The sequence below is a fragment of the Ruditapes philippinarum genome, unplaced genomic scaffold (assembly GCF_026571515.1).
Source record: "Ruditapes philippinarum isolate M1 unplaced genomic scaffold, ASM2657151v2 ctg4511_1_1_1_1, whole genome shotgun sequence".
Lineage (NCBI taxonomy): Eukaryota > Metazoa > Mollusca > Bivalvia > Venerida > Veneridae > Ruditapes > Ruditapes philippinarum.
Window position 1 is genome coordinate 41,958 of NW_026863272.1, and position 22,298 is coordinate 64,255.

The following is a 22,298-nucleotide window of genomic DNA, read 5'->3' on the forward strand; positions in this document are numbered from 1 at the left end:
GAATTAATTTATTTATTGATTAATTAATCAATTAGGGAACTAGGATGTTTGGTTTTATTGATGAATATAAATAAAAAATATAAACGAAATATATTAACGTATAGTATACATGTACACATTTACTGAAATAATAAGGAAATAATCAATCAATCGCGAATGTTTAATTACTGTTCATACTGAATCATAGTTAAGTATGTCTAGGGTTTCAATAAAAAACAAAGACAAAAAAATCATCCATAGACTATTTAAAAGTCGTGTGGCAGGAACCGTTTTTTTGAAACCATTCTATGCTTAAAATGACTATGGGTTCCATGTCAATATGATTCAGGATTTAAATAAAAGCGGCATTGGTCTTATCATTTATTAGTCTTTTTCGAAACATTATAGCTGTTTGATAACATTAAACCGAGCCATTGTTAAACCCAAGTACCCAGAAATGCAGTCGACACATTGTTGATGTCTATTGAAATGAGGTTCTTAATAAAGCATACTGGAGAAAGCTCTTTCAAACGCGATAAATATCCAATATTGAAATTGACACTGCGACAGATCTTGCTATAAATAAAGAACAGTATTGAAAATTTCAGTAAACCTCTGGAATTAATGGTGTAAATGTTAACACCAGAAACAACATTAAAACTTTGTTAAGATCAACAGTGTGTTTATAAATCTTTACTCATATCGCATAAATAAATTTATCTTAAAAATAGGTATTTAAGAAAGAGTTACATACTAGGATATTTTTGTAGCAAGGTTCGTTTTTTATATTTATTCGCATTCAAATTGTCATTTAAGTTAAATACATTTCACATATGAAATTACATAATACAAGACTTTAAGCAAATAAAAGGCGTTACTTTTTCGGAAGGATTTTTAAATGCATGCGGTTTTAAAAATACATATTTTACATCGTAATATAAATCTTTACAACGCAAATTATCTTAAAATAGTTTTTTTTGTTTAAATATATCCTGACAAAAAGACGACCAGATCGGATTAGGACCAAACGACACGTATATGGTGGTTGTCATCGGTCTGCGCTGGTCGCATAGGTATATTTAGTCGCCAATAGCAGACTAGGAGTCAATAAATAAGTGTGAATCTTTCTTATTTCATATTTTCTTTTAAAGAATTATAAAGATCATTAAGTAGATTTAATTTGAATATAACACAATGATTTGTTTTAAAATTATACCTTAACAATATATCTCATACCTCAGGTTTGTTTGTCTGTTTGGTTATAACCGCCTCCGTGGTCGAGGGGTTAAAGTCGATGACTTCTAATCCAGTTACCTCTCTGGCGTGGGTTCGATCCCCGGGAGATGCTTTGGTAGTTTAGCGCGGAGGAAGGTAGTCTAGTACTGGTGTAACTCTCCAGGAACGATGGTTAGGAAACTACCCGCCTATATGACTAAAATACTGTTGGAAAAAGGCGTAAAATGAAACAAACAAACAAATTGTCTGTTTGGTTGGTTACGCACAAATGACACACTTTGGTCATTGTTTAGCAGTTAGTTTACTTAACAATAATCTAGGTGTATTTAGTCTTATAGTAACATGCATTGCGTCATTATGTCAAGAATAACAGACAACAAAGCTTGTTTTGAAGGCTACAATATTCTTATATTCAATCATAACAATTCACTCCATGGTTTTGGGCATTTATTGGTAATTTTACATTGCAAGGAATTATCTTGTAAAGGTAAAATATCAACAACATTTACAAACTAGAAAAAAAAGCAACACTATAAAATTGGCTTGTATGTTTATAATGTAATTTGCTTGACTCAAGAACACTCGAAAACATACACAGTTACGCTTTATTTGAAATATATTTTGTATCGGATATATTGTACTTGTTGTTATAAACATCAAGATACAGAATCATATATGCATTCTGTACTTTATAGAAATCACATTTTAGCTATGTTTCCTACATTTGTTACAATCATTATTTTTGTATGGCTTAATGCTTGTAAGATTTTTCAAGTGTAATATAGTTTATACTATTGTACTTTTTTCTGATTCTGACTCTCATAATCTGAATGACATTCGCATGGCTTTGTGACACGATTGTCTTCGTCTGTCATGCTGAGTTTAAAGTTATAAAGAAATCATAATAATTCAATTTGTTTGATTCTCTTTCTGAAAAAGTGACATAAAATGTAAAGACACACATTTTACAAAATATTTGTTAATAATTAGGAAACCCAGCATTGGCCAATATCTGGTGAAAAGTGATCCTCAGAAACATTAAAAACATTTAAAATCAGCTAATTAACATTAACATTGCATACCCGGTAGAATTAAGTCTATTCAAGAGGGATAATGATATAGTGCAACATCTCCACGCACCTAGCACCATGTTAACCATAGAATTATATTAAGAAAATTATTCAGAAAAAAAGATAAGTATTGTAAAACTTAATGATCTTCCGTTGCAGTCTTTCTTTCTTTCTTTCAGTTTTCTCAGACGTGGAATGAAGTAAAAGAGAGGTTTTACCATATACCTGAACAGAACAGACTTTTGTTTGCACAAATCGTCTGAAATATAATCCTTCCCGCTAAGAACAAAATGGAATATCTGTTGGAGTTGTGAAATGATTGTTTTGACAACTCTTCAATGTCTTATAATAGATTGTCAATAGAATGAAGGATGTATATTCGTCCATATGAAGAGTATTTTATGGGGTTTGATAATTATGTGGTACATAGATACATTCTGTTAATAGTACCACCGATTTTGCTGATCATTGGAAGTGTTGGTAACATTCTTTCATTTTGCATATTGTTTAAGAATACAAACAAAGCATCCACTTATACATTTCTTAGTGCGTTGGCATTGGCGGATTTATTAGTTCTGTATGTCGGATTATTAAGAATTTGGATAGGACAATTCATGACAGACATATTAGATACAAACAATATAGTCTGTAAAGCTGGAATATTCTTAGGCTATGTGTGCAGTGATATTTCTGTGTGGCTTATTGTAGCAGTTACTGTGGAAAGATTTATAGTTGTTATGTTTCCAATGAAAGCCCCAAGACTGTGCAATACAAGGAATGCCCGAATAACGATTATTTTTATTATATTTGTTTTCATAGCTGTAAATACCCATTTCATTTGGACCGTAGAGTTACACAATTATTATTTTGATACAATTGTGATCTCAAAATGTGAAGCTAAAATGGTCTACACTAACTTAGTTGAAGTGTTATGGCCATGGGTCGATGCAGGAATTTATTCGTTTGTGCCTTTTCTTGTGATTATGATTCTAAATAGTTTTATAATTATCAACATAATTTCTGCTCAGCAAACACGTTTTGTATTGCGACAACAGACGTCTTTGCAGGCAGGAAAACATGTACAAAATCAAAACAGAAAGCAAGCAGAGTCAAGTAAAAGAATAACAGTTATGCTATTACTTGTTTCATTTACATTTTTAATAACGACTTTACCGATGAATTTAGTTCTGATTTTTACATCATTTTCGAATGAACGGGACAATGATGACGATAAAGTATTTGCAAAATGGAAATTAGTTAGTTCTTGCACAGAAATGTTAATGTACGTTAATCATTGTATCAACTTCTTCCTATATTGCATAACAGGCAAAAAGTTCAGGGACCAGTTTAAAAGACTTATTTTAAGGTCGTGTATGTCAACATTCTCTGAAATTGTAAGAGGGAGTTCGCAGAGATTTTCTTCAACAAGTTTTAAAACAACAAAGACTGTTTTTGTTGATAAGGAAATTATGAACGGAAATGGTGATCGAGTGTAGAAGAAATACGGCGCATTGTATTTATTGTCATAAACAAATTTTTGAAAATATGTATCATATCCTCTGTCTTGTTTAATTTATTTATTTGATAATTTTATATACCACACGTATTTTGTTCACCAATTATAACATTGTCTTAAACCCTGGCTTAGATGATGTATCTCTGTTATGGATGGCATCAATATATTTTACGACGTTTTGGTAAATAAGTATTAGCCTGTCAATAATATTTCCAGTACTTAATGCCTCGGAATTTACTTATTTGCATTGACGTTTTGTTCAGCTCTTTCTTTACTTTAAGCCAATACCATGATTCCCATGACATTTCCTTCCAAGAATAAGAACTCCTCTTACTCGCATGTTACGTCAATAAATAAGTTAGTTTCTCATTCCCTGAGCGTGGTTCTTGTACAGGCAGACCTGATCATTCAGACGAATAAGGCAAGTGTTTAACAAAGATCGATACCGTATCAATTCATATGCATACGAGGAAAAGGAACCAGTTTAAAATTAAAAAAAATATTTTATTGAATTTTATCTCTATAAAATATGTTTATTTTTTAACTTTATTTCGTTTAATCACCTTCATCAAAAATTAAAGAGATATTTGAAACTAGTTTTATTTCATAAAATATCTGAATTTAGGCAACGAACATGCTTCATACAATTGTGTTCTAAACAATTCGTAACTAATCGTTTTTGCGACATCAATGTCGAATGTCCTTTCTTCTGACGACCTGTTGATTTACGTATAGGACCTTCTCTGAACGTATTATACCCATCGTAAATTCTAACCATTGATATTGCTGGCACTTTATACCTATTTTATATATAAATTTATCTGCTTTCCACCATAGAAACAAACTAGTACACAGTATTTTTATCCGAATTTATTTAACAAACATATTTTAAAACTCCCTTCTTGATACACAGTTTTGACCGAAAAGAAAACACAACCAAAACCATAGATGACATTGTGCATGTTTTGTCAAAAAGTGTTTCAAATGTTATAAAAGTAAGTTTTAATAAAATTATATAAAACATACTTTAGCGCAAAGTATGTCAGTATGTCATTTTCACATGATGATGACGTTGGTATTACAAGTATTTCATCCTGCATACAAATTGAAAGTGAAATGTTGCTTTAATTAAACATATCACTCAAAAGATTTAAAATCTAAGTTTACAATATGTTTCATTGACTAGTTTTTATCAAGCGGTCAACATTTATTCTTAACCAATATTAAAATCAGATATTAGTTTATACAAATTTATTTTAGTTCGATTTTATTGGAAGCTACAAGCTTAATGAAATACTCTCGAATCTGTTCCTGAAACAAACCAGTATAAGCAATGAATCAGATATTGATTGCACTTTAAATATGTTGTCATATAACCATAAATTTATAAAGACAATCGCTGAGAAATTTATGTACATTTCACTTACGTTTACTTTATCTGTATTATACTTCTACTTCTCTTCTCACAAATTACGTCGCAGAGGATTTGGTTTAAGTTCTATCAGTCATGTCCACAACATGATAATAACATAAAACTCTGCTAAAAATGCTTTATCGTCGATTACCTGCTCTATCTGTGCATTAAATAAACGAAGCAATTATAAATAGTAGCATGACTTATTTCAACTGTATACTCATACAAAGTGTTGAATAAATAATTCAAAGTGTTGACATATCTTTTTAAGTTGTTTTCAGAACACATTGCAACCTTGGACATACATATGTTGATAAAATTGAATAGTCATCTAACTTAACAATTTAGACAGGAATGAAGACAAGAAGGATTGACTAACATGACGTTTTGATTATTCTCCAATCTTCGTTATTTTATTTCAACAGCATTGATTAAACTATAAGCCGTATCCCTTTTAAGACGTATTATCTTACGATGCTTTAAATGCAATATTATGTAAGCAATAAGTTTCTTATAAAATATCACAGTTAAGTTTGAAATTATCATTAAACGTTACAAAAGTGAAACATTATTTAATTAGTATTTTCTTAAAATGTTTGTGATATAATTACATGTAATTAAATAAACAATCAGAAATTGGACAAACATTCAATGAGCGGTACCTAATTTGCAACACTTAAAAATGCTGGCATCAATGATCCCAAAGGACCAGAACAATATAACAACACTGAAATGAGGTACGGAACAACATTTTACAGCTGTCACGGCAGTTGACACCTGTTGTTGTGAAGTATAAAAATCTGGAAACAAAATGATAACAGCCTGTTTATCACAGATATGTCGTCGAAGACAAAGTGAAAAGGAAGGCAACATATCCTAAGGGTGATTTACCATTATTCAAGTATCACCCAACTAGACAAGGCCAAATAGTGAGAACAAAAAAATACTACAAACACGACAATAGTGTCGTTATTATAGGTGTCAAAATTGACTTAGATTGCATGATCAGGATTAATTTGAGAAACGAAAAAGATTGAAATGTTATTGATACACCTATAATTACAATTATTCAAAGCCATTAACGTGTTTTATTACAATTAAGACATCCTTGCATTCACGCAAGTCAATGTTTATCAAAACAAAGTGTTAGCGGTAGTATGTCTAAACTGAACAAAAATTATATCCAGACCCTTTCACAATTATTTCGCAATTAACCAATTCATCAACTGTTACAGCAATATATTTCATTGTTATTGCTGCAAATAATGTTTTACCTTTTAATATCCCACTTCTATGTGTGGGTGGCGTTTGTTGAACGCCGCCTTCCATTGTTGATCTTGTTAATCATACTTCATATAAAGGAATTGTGCATCTTAAAGTCTGAAGAATTGTTTTATCAATTTTAGTTAAATTTAAAAAGTTACTGACCGAATTCAGTACATGGTCAAAAGGAACTTGCTCGCTGGGTGACTTTGGTCTCCATTCATCCCATGCATAAATTCAGTTGTCGTCAGCAGAAAGTTTGCAGATTAAAATACTTGATATCATTTTGAGCTTGACAGAGGTTGTACGTAGTATTGTCTAAAAATTACACAGGCTTCTTCGAAATTGTTAAAGTTAAAGTGTTGTTTTTTTTGCAATATTATTTTATACTGTTTCTGTTGATTTATCAGATTGCCTTCGTCTTGAAGAAATAGAAAAATTCTTAATAACTGAGAGAAAACTAAAACATTTTTACATGTTTAACATTAAAGAAAGTTAAAGTTTTATAGTAATTTAGGTAATTTTTTGAATTTATATGTCACATGTCAAAAGAATTCTTTAGGAAATTAAGAATTCATTTTTTCATACCGTTTGACTGGTAGAAATGTATAATCAAATGCTATCAATTACAATTAATTATTTTATAAGAAAACAAAGTAATTGCTTTTTGATTGCTGTGGAACATTTGACATTTAAAGAAAGACTTATATTAAATTACATGTAGATGTTCCTATAAGAAGCGAAATAGTGTAGGGGTAAATGGCCATTTTATGTCAATTCATTTAGTATGAAATACAAATGTAATACAAAACTCATATTAACTTTAATTTTTTCTAAAGATCTTAACACTTATTTGTTTTCTTAAGTTTAAAGATGATAATCAAAAAAGATAGGATTCATTGAGCGAACATCATCTGTGTTTAAAACCCTAATCTTTTAGGTGGCTTTCTTGGGCAACACAACATTGGAGTTTGTCTTCATTTGTAAAAGAACAAAGATATTTCCCTGTAACTTTGCTTAATCATAAAATATAATGTTTTGATTTCACGGATGCAAAACATAACTGGTAACAATAAACAATATTTCAGTAACTACGAAGAATCAATCTTTCCCTTTGCCAGAAAATAAATGCATCCTCTGAAACATAGTCTCGACAAAGTGAAGATTCGATTACAAACATTTGTCATTTAATAAACTTTCAATTCATAAACTGTCAGAATTTGTGTTTGAAAATTATTCCCAAGCGACGGCCAGACAATGAAAAAACAATTTTGGCAACTCGACATATCAATTGCATCTTTCATAAAGAAAGATTATTTCAAATTCTTGAAATAAAAAGAAATCATTTCATGGCAGAAACATTCTTTTTAAAAAAGACATTTTCGTTTCTTTATAATACAATTAATACCTTAGAATTCTAAGGGAACACCAGTAAATAATTTCAAACATTTTTTTGAATTTGATTTTGAAAATTTAATAGCATTCCTCATGAAGCTGTTTTTTCCGTATCCTTTGTTTTACAAAAACCGTTTTATACACACAGTCAGGTTAAGTATATCTTAAACATAAACATTACTTAATTTATTCGAAAGATAAGCAAGAGTGACCGAGCTTGTATATTCTAGAAGAGAAAAACATTTGCTTTTCTGTGCAAAGTAAATTCATTTTAGTATGTCTATAAATATATTGCCTATTACATAAAACAAAGTACATTTCATTTTTTTCTGTCAAGTAATATTGAGTTCATGACACATTTATCATGTCACAATGGGACGTGATTGAAATTCTTGTTTTCTATTTTATGAAATACTGTACCGACTTACATTTGTGAATATAACAGACAAATAAAAATACACTGACACATCGTTATGTTCCCTGTATTGTGTTTGCTTTATACACTGTATTTCTATGTGCCTCGAAAAAATAATTGTACTTTGTATTTATTCGTTCCAATTCGTTATATAAACCACATTTAAATTTTCATGTCTTCTGACGTAAATCCGATTATAAAAATTTCAAAAAAGAATGTCAATTTAAATAAATCGAGTTCATTTATTTCCATTTTGTTTCATTTTATAAAATATTTCTAAACTAATTCTGGGGAATACTTTTATAATCTACGATACATTCAAAAGATATAGACCAGTGCAATTAGCAGAAACCTCTAAAATTACATATTCTAACAATGCGTATGAAGTTTATTTATTCCGGACATATCTTGAATAATGCAACAATAAGCAATGACCAAGGGAGGCACACAATAATTGAGATAGTAATACAAAGCAAGTCTTGTTTATCATATTTTATAATTCTGTTAAAGTTTTGGTGCAGTAAAAAAAATCAACTTTTTCATTTCTTAAGGTATCAACTTCAAGTGCTTATTCCTTATCATCAATTACATGTTATGTGACAAGGTTCGTACTCTTAAAGCAAAATTTTCAGATTGATCTAACTTTGAACTTACGATTTTCTTTAAGAAATATAATAACTTCTTTACTTTAAAAGGTATCTACTTCAAACTTCAAATATATATTTCTTATTATTACACACATGTTGTGTGACAAGGTTCATAACTCTCGCGTGACTATTTCCAGAATTATCCCCCTTGAACTTGGAATTTATGTTAACAAATGTTATTTTTTACTTTAACTTAAAACATAATTATACACAATTGATTTTTCTTTCATAGTTTTGTCTTCCTTACTGCGTCCAGTATTTTATTAGTCGAGCTTCGCTGTCTCCCGTGACAGCTCTTGTCTTATGATATATTCATATGTCAAGTTTGATTTGAATGTGTGGATCTTTTGCTAAGATAATGAACGTAAACTGACGGAACGGGGGAACACTATGGCGGGAGACATAAAAACAACTATCAAATGCATCAATGTGCAGGATTATTAATATTTAAAAAAAACAACAACAAAAAAAACATTTCAATTAGAAGCCTATTCATTCCTTCTAGCTGTATGAAATAATAATCTCCTTTAAACTTCATATTTATTAAAATAGTACAGGTTCTTTCAAATAATGTGTCAAATCTGCATTTTTTTCTCACATACTGCATCATGGCAACATGCAACATGAATTCATATCGCATAACTACTCTTAAAATGTTTAGTAATTGTCACGAAACATTGACGTCAATGTCTGTAAACATCAGCGAAAACGATATGAGTTTTGATTTGAAATGCATTAAACGTGTAGGTTTTATTGATAGCAGATTAAACAGTTCGAAGAATATAAGTTAAACATTTATGCTTTTTTAAAACATTATATCTGAAGTGAGGTGACAGCTGATGGTTTCAAATGGTCTGACATATTTATTTCAAAGTTTACGTCCGGAAGATTCATCATTCACAAACGTTATAGTGTAATACGTGGACAATCAATGTAAAATATGAAACGCTTGAGCATAAAATAAAGATCAAGTGTATATCCATCAATCTGTATAATAAGAAATTCTAATCTATTTCAAAATAACATCCATGCAGTGATTTGCCTAGCGGTTATACTGACCGGAAGTGTACATATGCGACCAATGCAAAAAATAGTCATTTTACCAACTGATCACATTTATATTTTAATTCGGTTAAGTGGCGATGAGGTTTAAAAAAATATTACTAATGTTATGACATTGACATTCACCGTGTCTGACTCTATATAACATTATATAAAGGAAATCAAAATATAAATATGTCCTCACACAGCTTAATTTGCTTTATTTCATGCCCATACAAGCATAATAAAAATGGCGACGTTTAAACCTGACACATCCTAGCAGATGATTATAAATGTCTTGTGTACTGCAGAATGACACTAAAGTTTTGTCAACTAGAGGGCCATGATGCCCCTTATATCGCTCACCTAATTATTAACTTAAAAGTTTTTAATTAATATTGTAAGCAATAAAAGAAAAGACATAATCTTAAACTGTAATCATAACGTTCATATCTGCACCTAAATAGTGCAAATGTTACCAAGGGTTTTCCATATCCATATATGGGCGTCACCTTTTTGTTGACCCCAGATAATCCATACAGCTATGATTAAAAGGACAACTCCACATACAAATAAACATTTCATTGCGTGCTCAATAATTTTGTAACTTACATTATTTATCATTTAATGATTAACGTGTCGTTGCCCTGTCCTTTTTATGTTTGGGGTTCGCCTGGGCTCCTTGCCATTGGTTCTTGTTGCTGGGTCATATGGGGGTTGCGTTCATTGAACGCCGCCTTTCCTTGTTGATCTTGTTTATCATATTTTACAGTTAATTTGTACTCATAATGACATTTTTATATGCTGACATTTTAGGTATAAAAAGAATAACTTAATCAATTTCTGTTCAAACAAAGTGAAATTTGATAAGGTACATTATAAATGAGAACGTTTTGTTGTTATTATAAATTCACGGATTCACATCGACAATTTTCAGTTCATTGATTTTCGTCAGAGTAATGGCCCTTTACTGATTTTAATTTTATATATTGTCCAGACTACTCCTCTTATACCATTTAGGCAATTTCAATGAAACTTTACAGGATTGATTTGTAGCTCAAGTCCATGTGCATATTACACAAGTTTGGAGGTGAATGGTTGTTTTCCGAGTTATGGCTATCATGAGGCCACACATGTGATCACTGATCGCCCTTGTTTCATACAGTAACGTACGAATATGTCTTTTGCCGTTTTGCCTAAAAACTTTAACAGTAATTGGTGCTTTAATTGTGACTGAGCATATACAATAACATTGTGTATGCTTCGTCTAATAGACGACACATTAAGGACATATTTACAACAAAATATCTGTAAAACATTTTCAATACTGCCTATACAATCATATATTTTATATGCTTACTTTTATTATACATTGACAAAATGATACTGCAATCGACGTTAATTCTTCTTTCTAGCAGTCCGCCATTTAAACTGGTTAATTCTAGACTTTTTGACTGGCGGTACACAAAATGGCACGAATCAGCAACTATTAAGATGTCACCAGTATATTTTAAGATGGACCTACCTTTAACCGGTCAATAAACAGTTCTTCTTCAGCCCTCGTACGACTTTGAACTAAAACAATAATGGCTATATCCGTTCTGTACGTCAAAGGAAAGATTTCCCTTGACAATTTATATTCAAAATATAGAAAATATAGATCCTCCTTAATCATATGTTACTTCTAAATATAAATTTGCTTGACAGTTGTATATGTCAATGTGGTTTAAGACTAGCTGATGGATTAATTCATTGTAACAAAACATAGATGGTGATGAAAAAAATGCGATAGAAAGTAGAAACAATTGGAAAGGGGAGATCTCAAGAGAGGTATTGAAACACAAAATATGATAAACAAGATCAACAAGGAAAGGCGGCGTTCAATGAACGCAACCCCCATATGACCCAGCAACAAGAACCAATGGCAAGGAGCCCAGGCGGACCCCCAAACAAAAACAGGACAGGGCAAAGACAAAAGATTTAAGTTCATTCATGTCATTCATTCGTTGGTAAAATTGAATGGCCAATAGCCCATCAGAATGTTGCTGGGGTTCTAACCGGTAGGGGACTTATGGATTGCTTGCAATACTATGATAATTGCTTGTTCTTTCTTTTTTTGTGGGTTGGGGGGATCATGCTGGGCGCAATCAAACCGAGCCAGCAACAATTTCAATTGTGTCGTTTTGAAAGTTATGGATCCTTTATTTCTTTCTATTTTTTCTTACCACTGTTTCTGTGTTACTGGGTCGTGTGGGTTTTGCGTTTATTGAGCGCCACCCTTCCTTGTTGATCTTTGTTTTCATATTTTATCTATTACTGTAACAATAGGTTTTTAAATGTATAATTATTCATAGCCATACACATGACTCTAATTATTGTCAAGGTCTTGTCGGAACTTCTTATTCATGTTGTCAGAAAAACGTAAACTGGGATACAAGGATGCAAAATTAAGGTTGTTAGCCAACAGTATAGAACTTGGTAGACCCGCATGATTGTGCAGGCTGACCCGACTCTATACTGGTTGCAAATGCTAGTAATTTTCGGTCCCCGCAAAGTAAGGTTTAACAATTAATCAAATCGAAACACTTTTGAATATATGATAAGGAGAAACAGAAATTTCACGCAGAATGGTAATCATTGTCTATCAAACTGTTCCAAACCCTGCCGCCTTTCTAAGTCCATTAATTTTTATTTCTTATCATGTTTGGCTGTATGAAGGCAGTCCGTTATTGTTATTTAAAATGTTAAGTTATGATTAAGTCGGCATTAACGGGGCCGTGGGGTCGTACTTGCATTTTGTCCGTTTTGAACGTTATTACAAATCTGGAAACAAAGTGATCCCTCGGAAGCATTAATCACAACAAAATTACATAAGAATTGCAGACTCGGTTTGATTGAGTCTGTACATGAGGGATAATGAACAAGTGCAACATCCCTCACGCCCCCTAGCACCGGCTTGAGCGGTACTCAATTCTCAACACTTAATAGTGCTGGTAGAGCGGTACTCAATTCTCAACACTTAATAGTGCTGGTATCAATGATCCCGAAGGACCACAAAAATATGACAACACTGAAGTGAAGTACGGGGCAACTTTTTACAGCTGCCACACAGCACTTAAAGACTTTATTTTTTATCATTTGTAATATGTATAAAGAAGCCAACAATTTTTCCTTTATCATAATATGACAAGAACGTTATTACATAACGTAACAATATTACTGCGTCCGACATAATTTTCTGTGTCTCAAAATTGACACATTTCCGACCTGAAACCCGTAATTAGAAAAGATCGTTTTCTGAGTGGTATAGAATTACTTTGAACGAAAAAACATGCATTACAGGGCTAACTGCCATTGTAAAAACAAAAACTCTCAGGAGTGTGTTGTTCAAACTGAGATAGAATTGTATATAAAGCATTATATTTATGGGTCCTAATAGATGCGTGTCATCTAAGATAACGTGTCATTAACTGTTCTGTCACAATGTATAGACTTTCAGTATAAAAAGTATCAAGAGATTGGCAATTCTTCTATAAAAAGAACATAAACGGTATTTGCATAGTTGTTTTATTTTATATGGGAGTAAATCACAGGCAGTATTATAGACGTACTTGCGTTCACTGAACACCGCCTTTCCTTGTTGATCTTGTTTATCATATTTTACAATTAATGAACAAATATCAAATTCGCAAAGACCCAAACACAAATATTCAATATTGTATATTATATGTTTGCCATTGTACTTATGGGTATGTCAATAAAGAATAATAGACAATGATCTTTACTTTTGAATATAAGATTTTGTTAGAACAAACAATATTTCTTCTAAGCGTTTAATTTCTGAAACTTTACAAAATCAATTGTAAATAAGGTAAAAACACATTTCAAAACTATCGAATATCATTTCCTATCACTTTCCTTATTTTAGTAAATGCACAGTTCCTATCTTGTGTCTTTTCATTTTTTCACAAGCAAATTTACCTCTTAACGAGATCATTGTTACATGGTTGCCAAAATTAGATATGTACTTGTAAAAATATTGTAAGGGTTGGCTAAAGATATATTATTTTCATCGACTGTAAAAGAAACTCTGGTTACAAATCAAAGTTTAAAAGGTTAATTTATGCATCTATTTTATACAAACATAAAAATACACCTGTTGATGTGAACAACATTAACTGATGCAAACAATTTATACCTTTCGTAGATATATTGTCAGTGCGTCATCAGGTTTTATATTTGCGCAGATCTTTACATTCGAACAGATAAAGTATTGACATACTAATATTACAATCTTGTTGCGTATTAACCGTCCTACACCAACTCCAGGACTGACAAAATGTGATCATACCACTTGCTTTGGTCTTTATTTTTTTCTGTATATAGACAACATGTTAACAATGAACTTGAATTTTAATGATAAGCATTAAACATTTTATCATGATAATCTCACTTTTTCACTTATTGTATTCATTTCAACGTTAACTCTACTACTGTCATAACTTAACACAACTTTTTTGAGTGTTTATTGTTCATAATTGAAAATAAATGATATGATATTCTTGAACTGAACAGAAGCGTCTATGTAATGACAATTCGTTGGCAACAAAAAATGATCTTATGCCTCGAAACACTATTTTTTTTAATATCAGAGAATATATTTATACAAACAATAAAAGTTTTGTATTTTATCAATGCTTTAAGGTAACCAACTCTTCCTCTAAATTTTATTGTGATTAGAGTGTTACATTTCAAAGTTTAAAAAATACATTTCTAGTGATAATTTTTTTATATCTTACTTTCATTCTAATCACCTTAATTGAAGTATAAACTGCAGCGTAAATTAAATTGCATGTGTAACAAAATTCCTGACTTGATCAATGGGATATCGTTGTAAACATAAATTCTTGGCATGTGATTGTTTACGCTAGGCTTATGGTTAGGTTCGTCGCATTTACTCGATGTATCAAGCAAATCATATAAGCAAATAAGTTACTCTTTTTTATCAAGAAAATTAATTTTTTTGTGCAGAAAAATAAATCCGCAGCGCTTAAACAAATTAAATGGTTAGTTCTTTTTTAAAAAAGATATATGACGTCAGTGTTCACATATAATGATGCTGCATGTCCTTCAAAACTATTTGATTTAACTGCAAGTGTTTAATAAAGATATTGCTATTATTATTATTATTATTATCATTATTATTACATGTATTATTATTATTATTATTATTTGAAAACCAACATATATTTTCAGTATAAACACAAGAGCGATCAGTGATCATAGGTCGTCTGATGAGACCCAATCAACCGGTTGTATCGAAGGGGGATTAACAAGTTTGTTCCATATATGTGGCAGATACTTTGTAGCCTGTTGTAGCTACTGTGCAGCAGGAGACAGAAAATATGAAACAAATAAACGCTTTTTATATTCAAGGAACAAAGGTCAGCCAAAAATCATTCTACTGAAAAAGAAAACAATAAATATTCGCGGATCCTTAGTTACCAGTCGTTCACTAAACTTTACATACTCAAGTGACAAAAATTATAGAACTTTAAAATGCTGACGAAATGTACAACCAGACTTGGTATTAACCATTCGTGTAAACCTCGGATGAAATTGCACCAGTAGTTTAAGTTTAAACATATTTATTCTCAGAATATGTACATAATAACATTTGAAATATATACACATACAAAATTTGACAATATTCAAAGAAGAGGATTAGAATGAAAGACTAGGTCTTATAGAATTCTTCTCCGTTTAGTTGTTAAATATATCGGTGTCGAACTGGTGATCTAAAATTTTCTGAGAAAAATATATATTACCAAATGTATAATAGAAACAAATATATATGGAGTATGAAAGAAGTAGTAATTCAAAAGAGAAAAGGGGAAGAAGAGTCTCATAATTATTTGTTATGTGTTAAATCGTTAAAGGAATCTTTTAGTTTTTGCTATAAAAGACTGCACGTTAGAGAATATTGTTGAATTATCATCATCTGATAGGCCAGGGTTTCCGAAGAGAAGAAATATCGAGATTGATATCAAAAGCTTGAATATTAATAAATAATTCATTTCGGTACAAGTTGTAGCGATAACATTCAAAGAAGAAGTGATAGTTGCTTTTCGACTTGACCACATTCCCATAAAGGTGAGGGTGATATGTTTCTTAGAAAAAGATGATAATTTAAAGAACTGCATTTTTGTGCGAAGACGTGTATGGAGAAACCTGTAATTTTCTTGTTACCAGAATAGTAGTATTTTGGTGTGCTCGTTTCTTGTTACGTGTTAAGAAGTTCTTGAATGATGAAAAGTGTTGGTAAGTTCCGAACTTCGGTTGGTAAGTTGTTCCAATCGCGTATAGTAGAGGGAAGAAAGGAGTTGTAGTATAAAGAAGTTTTCGCGCATATATTCCAGCAGTATTATCAGAGTTACGTAAATTATACCTTGTGTTAGTTTGATCAGGAATTAAGGAAGAGAGAAAGTCGGGAGTCAAAATTGTTATGCATTTTATAAAACAAAATTAATCGGTGATTATACGTCTTTGTTTTCTAATGTTTCCCCAATTAAAGTTCTTGAATTAGGCATTCGATAGAAACTAATCTTGTCGCACCTGAAGCAATCCTAGCACATTCATTCTGAATCTTATCTAAGCTTTCGAGTTCATATTGAAAAGCATTTCCCCAAATGACGTCTGCGTATTCAAGAATAGGACGAATGAATGAAGTTGTAAATTATCTCAAGAGATTTTCTGTCCAAAGAATATTTCAACTTTCGCATTATATTGACGCGCTTCCAAGCCTTTTCGGTTATATATTCAATGTGTGAATGCCAATTACAGTTATTAGAGAGAATAATTCCTAGGTGTTTATGATCGTTAACTTCTGGTATATTTTGATTGAGCATATATAAAGAAGGGTGGTTTTGCGTTATGTTTTTCTAGATACAATAAGTGATTCTGTCTTTGATGGGTTGAATGTGACAAGCCAATTATCTGCCCATGTTGTGATTGTCTGTATATCTGTTTGTAACTGTTTGAGCTGCGACTAGTGGATTTTCTATGACAATATAGAGACTTGTATCATCAGCAAAAAGGTTGACAGATGATTGGAGATCTAGAACAATATCATTTATGAAAATAAGGAATAGCAGAGGGCCAAGAATAGAACCTTGTGGTACTCCAGCTGAAAGAGTACCCCAAGATGATTTTGAATTAGATATAACTACACGTTGACGCCTATTAGTGAGATAGTTAGAAAACCATTCGAGGAGGCTGCCGGAAACACCTGCATATTTGAGTTTTTGAAAGTATACCTTTATGCCAGACTTTTTATCGAACGCTTTACTGATATCAAAGAAAATAACCCGAGCTTCTAGACCATTGTCAAGTGCTTTGCACAGTGTATCATAGATAAAAACAAGTTGATTAACAGTAGAGTCGCCAGGAAATAAAGCCGGATTTGAACAGGAGTAAGAAAGTTGTTAGCTTGGAGATGGTTGAAAAGATGTTTGAATATTAGCCGCTCAAAAACTTTTTCAATTGTATTAAGAAGAGAGATAGGGCGGTAATTATTTGGAAGAGAGGAGTCACCTTTTTTTAAAAATTGCAGATACATGGGCTACTTTCCATGTCGATGGTACTTTACGACGAAGAAGTGAGGCATTAAACAAATCACAAAGAGGTTGAGAGAGTTCATGTGACGCTTCGCGTAGAATTCTATTACTTATACCATCAGGGACCGGATGCTTTTTCAAGATTTAATGATCTTAGGACATTTTTCTGTTTCAGTTTCAGTTAGTGTAATTTCAGATAGTGAAGTTGTTGTCATTGATGGACCAAGATCAGGTACATGCTTATTTGAATCTTCAATGAGTGTTTGTTTAATAAAATAGTCGTTTAATAAATTTGCTTTGTTTTCATCTGTAAAGTTAAGTTCGAGTGTTTCTGGATTTTGTAATGGGGGTATTGGAGTTATTTGTTGTGATGATATAAATGATTTTAAACGTTTTCCACCAGTCTTTAGACGATAATGATCCTCTTTTGAGTTTATCCGATAATTTGCAATAATAATTTGATTTAGCTTCGCGAATTAATAAAATAGTTTCATTTCTAAGTTGTCGGAATTTTTGCCAATGATGTAAAGACTGTGTTTGTTTTGCTTTTTCTGTAAATGCGTTTTCGTTTTCTAATGTGGCTTCTTACTGTACTAGTCATCCATGGAGCATCTGATGGTCTAACATGTATTTGTTTATTTGGTATATTAATTTTTGCTATATTTATGATCTGATTTGTTATATTGTCCGCATATGTGTCTATATCTGCGTGAGTGCATGTATGCCAGTTATAATTTAGTAGATCTTGTCGGAGTTTATTAAAGTCACCTCGATTGTATTCCCATATAGTTCGTTGAAATCCACGTTGAGAGGATTTTTTAAATTTGAGAAGACAAAAAACTGGGAGATGCAATCGATGTTCTTGGTTGAGAAAGTGTTCACCAACACCAGCTTTTACGATGTTATTTATATTAGTTACAAATATGAGATCTATTAATGATTGTGATGTTTCGGTAAAGTGAGTAGGTTCGTCAATAAGTTGACTCATATTAAATTGTTGTGTAATTGAATTGATTTTTCTGTTTGAAGTTATGGTTAATGCATCATAATTGAGGTCACCTGTAAGGATAATGTCAGAAATATTTGTATCGATAGCAAGAGCGATTGAGTCAGTACCAGTAGTTTTGAGGTGTACCCCGGACAAGTTTTGACGGGCAGATAGACAGACGGGTGGACAAACGACGGAGAAGTGACCACTTATATGTAGCAGATGACATAAATATTAGCATGCGAATAAAACACTATATAACAAATAAAGATAAACTTACATGATTGTTTGGATATGATTAAGTCTTCTGGTCATGACATAACAACTTCTGTACAAAAATATAACAAATACTTAAACCTATTGCAGCAAAAATGAGACCCTGAGTAGGAAAAAAAGTCGTTTATAAAATTCAATTTAAATTTTAGAAAAGTAAAGTCGTTTACGTTTGAGATATCCTTCATGTAGATAACAAAGAAAATATTCTTAAATAGCAATATATCTTCTTCCCAGTTGTCTATCTTTTATTCAAATGAAATACATCATTGATATTACTTATTTAAGGGTTGGCATTTCTAATTTAAATCCAGACAGCTATTTCATCGGACGATATTGATGCACATTGCATAAATTAAACGTTATCAAGAAATGATCCTTTTGGTAAATATCTTTTGTATCAAATGTATAACAAAAATTGAATTTTTCAATGAAATCTTTTAAAACTTGTGACCAGTGTCATCCTTTTTAAAAGATATGATTCGATAAAGAATTAGTGTAAAACTACATATTGATATTAATATGAAGTTAGATGGAAATGACATATCTCTGTATTTAACGTCATGAACACCGTTTTAGAAACTAACTTAACAAGATCACTAATTAATTTATTCGTTTAGTTTAGGGTTTTATTTCTTTAAAACAATATCAATAAAATGTCAATGTGTTCAACACAAAGACTGATGTGCATAGAATATCAACCAAAACCAGTTGATATACCAAATAACAAGGATATTATAACATTATGTTGTATTACCCACTTTTTTAAATAGTGTAGCTCACTATGATACAATAACATAAACATATCACGTTGTCATATCCATTTTAGGAAGGTAATATAAAGCAGTTCTTTAGTTTAAACTTCGCTGAAACATTTATTTTTAATTTAGATGTTTGTTTACGCTTTCTGAAAAATATTTTATAGGCCAGAAACTTGAACCACCATTTGCTTCTTCTATTTTGTGGAACAAAAAATGAAATTATAGTGATTTTATTATCTTGTATTGAAGTCACAATACCACTCCGATCGATCACGTTTCGCTATCTCTCTTACAAATTGCATTTTTTTCAAATTCATTGCTATCATAATAAATTAAGCAAAATGCATAATTAAAGCGATTACCATTATCAAAGACGTTTGCCCAATCTGAAGAATAATAAATATTAAATTTTGAGGCATAAAGAGCCTTTAACAAATCCATTTAATATCAAGCATGTAAGTTAAACAAGTTAAGGACCTGAAAAAATATCAGATGTGCGTTTTTAGAAATAGAATATTCACCGATAATATGAAAATTTTATATGGTGTTTAAATTATTTATCACGATAATACACTTGAAGGCGAATAACTTTGTCTGACAACTGAAATGGCATGCAAAAAGTGAGAAAAAATATTATTCCCACTTACAAATCGATCACATTGACAACGAAACAAAAAATGTTCTTAAACAACTTTTTACAGACCGGATGTTTTGTTTAAAAGAAGCTTTAAAATTTAAATACAAATGACAGTTTCAAACCAATTAATCATTTTATATTCTCAAGCATCGGCTAAGATAGTCTTATCCGGTTATACCTTATCGTTTAAATGACATAATGCCAATCTAAGGGTATACGGTAAGTGAACTTGGCAAAGTCGAAGTAAAAACAAATCTGGAAACAAAGTGATCCCCTGGAAGCATTAATCACAACAAAATTGCATGAAAATTGCAGACTCGGTTTGATTGAGTCTGTTCATGAATTTACGTAGTAAGAACGCAAGGAAAAAAATGCAATTGCATTTTTTACAATTGTATTAATACTGTAACTAAAACGTGTTTCTTTAACCTTTGCGTCATTATGGAGATTGGTTTCCACATTTGTTGATTGTTTAGTTTCTTATTTTATTTAACGGAAAGTAAAGAAGATATAGGTATTTTTTAATTAGTTATGTTTCAAAGTATAATGTCCTTTTCGTCCTTTTTACAGCCATGTTATGTTATTATTCTAACTTAGAGATTAAAACTCTTGATATATGCGACAAATACAAAGACAGAACGGTTGGATGGCTAGACATAAACATTACTTTTCTTGTCATCTTCAAAAAAAATAAATAAATAAGAAACAGGTAAACATTTACTGTCAGTAGGTGTAATTAATATATATCTGTTAAGTTAAGTGCTCGACTCAATGATCTAGAAGGACAAAACAATATAAAAACACTGGAGTGAGGCACGAGGCTATTTTTACGGCTGCCACACAGCAATTGACACATGCTGTTGTCAATTTTAGTTGTTTATATATCTAGCAACATGTTGGTGTAGTTATATATTGTACAAGTTCAGCTTTGTACAAATGTTCTTTATTTTTTTGTGTAAAGCAACCCGTGACTGTGTTTTAAGAAGAGCCTTTATTAGAGTTAAAATATTCTTATTTTGATATTATAGTAACATCGATTGACGTTGATCATTAATTGGAAAAGATATCTGTTAACTATATCATTCTGTGAACGTTGCCCTTCCTGGTTGATCTTTATTCTCGTTATTTTTTAACAGCTTATTATATCTTTGTCACTATAATTAATCAGAGTTTACTGTCATTTATTACATTGATCTGTTATCATGTTTATCTTTATTAGGCCTCAACACTTTTCAATTAGGACCGTAATATTATTATATATATTATATATAAAGACATTAACCTTTATGTCTTTAGTAAATAACTTTCTCATGAAGTGGGGTATTTGGCCAGTTAACAGAACTTTCACGTCGATTGAGATAGATCCGATGTGTCAACATTTTGATTAATTATAGTACAAATAGCTTGACGAAAATTGATCTATTATCTTGTTCCACATATTGACAAGTGGCTTAAAAGGCCAATTATGCCTCAGATATTCTCTGAAAACCTTTTTTTTATTTTGATGTACTTCTGTAGTATGCAAACTAATTTCCTGTCTAAGATACAAATCTTTTACAGGTTTGTTCAATTTAAAAATGATACTGAAATAGCCATTTTTATCCTTTTTATAATGTTTTTACTTTAACTTTTTTGACAATTTTGAAAAAAAAATTCAGATAATAAATAAAATGAAACTTATAAAACTCGGTAAGTCAAACACATTTAATATAACTACAAATGCAACATTGCATAGATTCGTCCACTATGTATACTGTATAATGTAAAATAATATTATATTACTGGTACTGAGGATGGTTACTTCATTTGATGTAACGGAACTACATAATGCATTTCAACAATACCTAAATTAGTTTTTACAGAATTTATTAAGTTCATTTGTGTAGGAAGCTATAAGCTTAAAGACCCACCCTTTAATCCGTTTCTGGAACAAACGGGTATTCAGCAATAAGAGTAAAGTATCTTGCTGAAGGAAACAACGGGTTTTCAAACAGATGCGGCTACACATCCATAGGTGTCTTGTCCGATGCATTTTCTTTTGGTTCAT

General features: G+C 31.2%; 1 protein-coding gene across 1 annotated transcript; it reads left to right on the plus strand.

Moving 5' to 3' along the window:
- The first annotated feature begins 614 nt into the window (after positions 1-614).
- On the plus strand, positions 615-4,221 carry LOC132721671 (growth hormone secretagogue receptor type 1-like). The gene is made up of 2 exons (XM_060706013.1): positions 615-753; positions 2,465-4,221. The coding sequence occupies exon 2, from the start codon at positions 2,657-2,659 to the stop codon at positions 3,779-3,781; it is 1,125 nt and encodes a 374-aa protein (XP_060561996.1). The 5' UTR covers positions 615-753; positions 2,465-2,656; the 3' UTR covers positions 3,782-4,221.
- Positions 4,222-22,298: the final 18,077 nt, after the last annotated feature.

Coding starts and splice junctions, on each gene's coding strand:
- LOC132721671 (XM_060706013.1), top strand. CDS start 2,657: ATGTATATTCGTCCATATGAAGAGTATTTTATGGGGTTTGATAATTAT.